Here is a 1,000-nt window from a genome sequence, read left to right as displayed (position 1 = left end):
TTAAACAAAAATTGATTATTTAAAACTATTCTTGTTTATCATTATTTAGTAACATGTACAACCGGTTGTGGACAATTCAGAAAACGTTACCCATTAACGTAGTAACACTATTAATAGATAACCAGTGCCTTCAAAATTTTCTGGTTCTTTCCTCAGCAACATGTAATTACAATAGAAAACGAGAAATGACATTACCATTTAACATTGTTACAATGTGACTATTGTCCGCACAGTTTGTTGGTTCTGTCTTCAGAAATGTGTAATTACAATAGAAGAAGGAAGTGAACTAAAAAAAGAAGTATGCTGCTAAGTAAACTAGATGGTGACAGTGTGCTGCTAAGTAAACTAGATGGTGACAGTTTGCTGCTAAGTAAACTAGATGGTGTCAGTTTGCTGCTAAGTAAACTAGATGGTGACAGTATGCTGCTAAATAAACTAGATGGTGACAGTATGCTGCTAAATAAACTAGATGGTGACAGTTTGCTACTAAGTAAACTAGATGGTGACAGTTTGCTGCTAAGTAAACTAGATGGTGACAGTGTGCTGCTAAGTAAACTAGATGGTGACAGTTTGCTGCTAAGTAAACTAGATGGTGACAGTATGCTGCTAAGTAAACTAGATGGTGACAGTTTGCTACTAAGTAAACTAGATGGTGACAGTATGCTGCTAAATAAACTAGATGGTGACAGTGTGCTGCTAAGTAAACCAGATGGTGTCAGTTTGTTACTAAGTAAACTAGATGGTGACAGTTTGCTGCTAAGTAAACTAGATGGTGACAGTATGCTGCTAAGTAAACTAGATGGTGACAGTTTGCTACTAAGTAAACTAGATGGTGACAGTATGCTGCTAAATAAACTAGATGGTGACAGTGTGCTGCTAAGTAAACCAGATGGTGTCAGTTTGTTACTAAGTAAACTAGATGGTGTCAGTTTGTTACTAAGTAAATTAGATGGTGATAATTTGGTGCTAAGTAAACCAGAGTGAACTAAAGTAAACCAGA

The 1,000-nt window shown here is 36.0% G+C and overlaps 1 protein-coding gene across 1 annotated transcript; it reads left to right on the top strand.

The window, feature by feature from the left end:
- The first annotated feature begins 300 nt into the window (after positions 1 to 300).
- On the top strand, positions 301 to 984 carry LOC106470157. The gene has a single exon (XM_013930687.1). It carries the CDS (start codon positions 301 to 303, stop codon positions 982 to 984), a length of 684 nt encoding a protein of 227 aa, XP_013786141.1.
- Positions 985 to 1,000: the final 16 nt, after the last annotated feature.

The sequence above is a fragment of the Limulus polyphemus genome, unplaced genomic scaffold (assembly GCF_000517525.1).
Source record: "Limulus polyphemus unplaced genomic scaffold, Limulus_polyphemus-2.1.2 Scaffold3850, whole genome shotgun sequence".
NCBI lineage: Eukaryota > Metazoa > Arthropoda > Merostomata > Xiphosura > Limulidae > Limulus > Limulus polyphemus.
Note: the sequence above shows the minus strand (reverse complement) of the source record. Positions and strands in the feature narration are given on the sequence as shown.

Bases quoted from the DNA above. Each gene is read 5' to 3' on its own strand.
- LOC106470157 (XM_013930687.1), top strand. From the start codon at position 301: ATGCTGCTAAGTAAACTAGATGGTGACAGTGTGCTGCTAAGTAAACTA.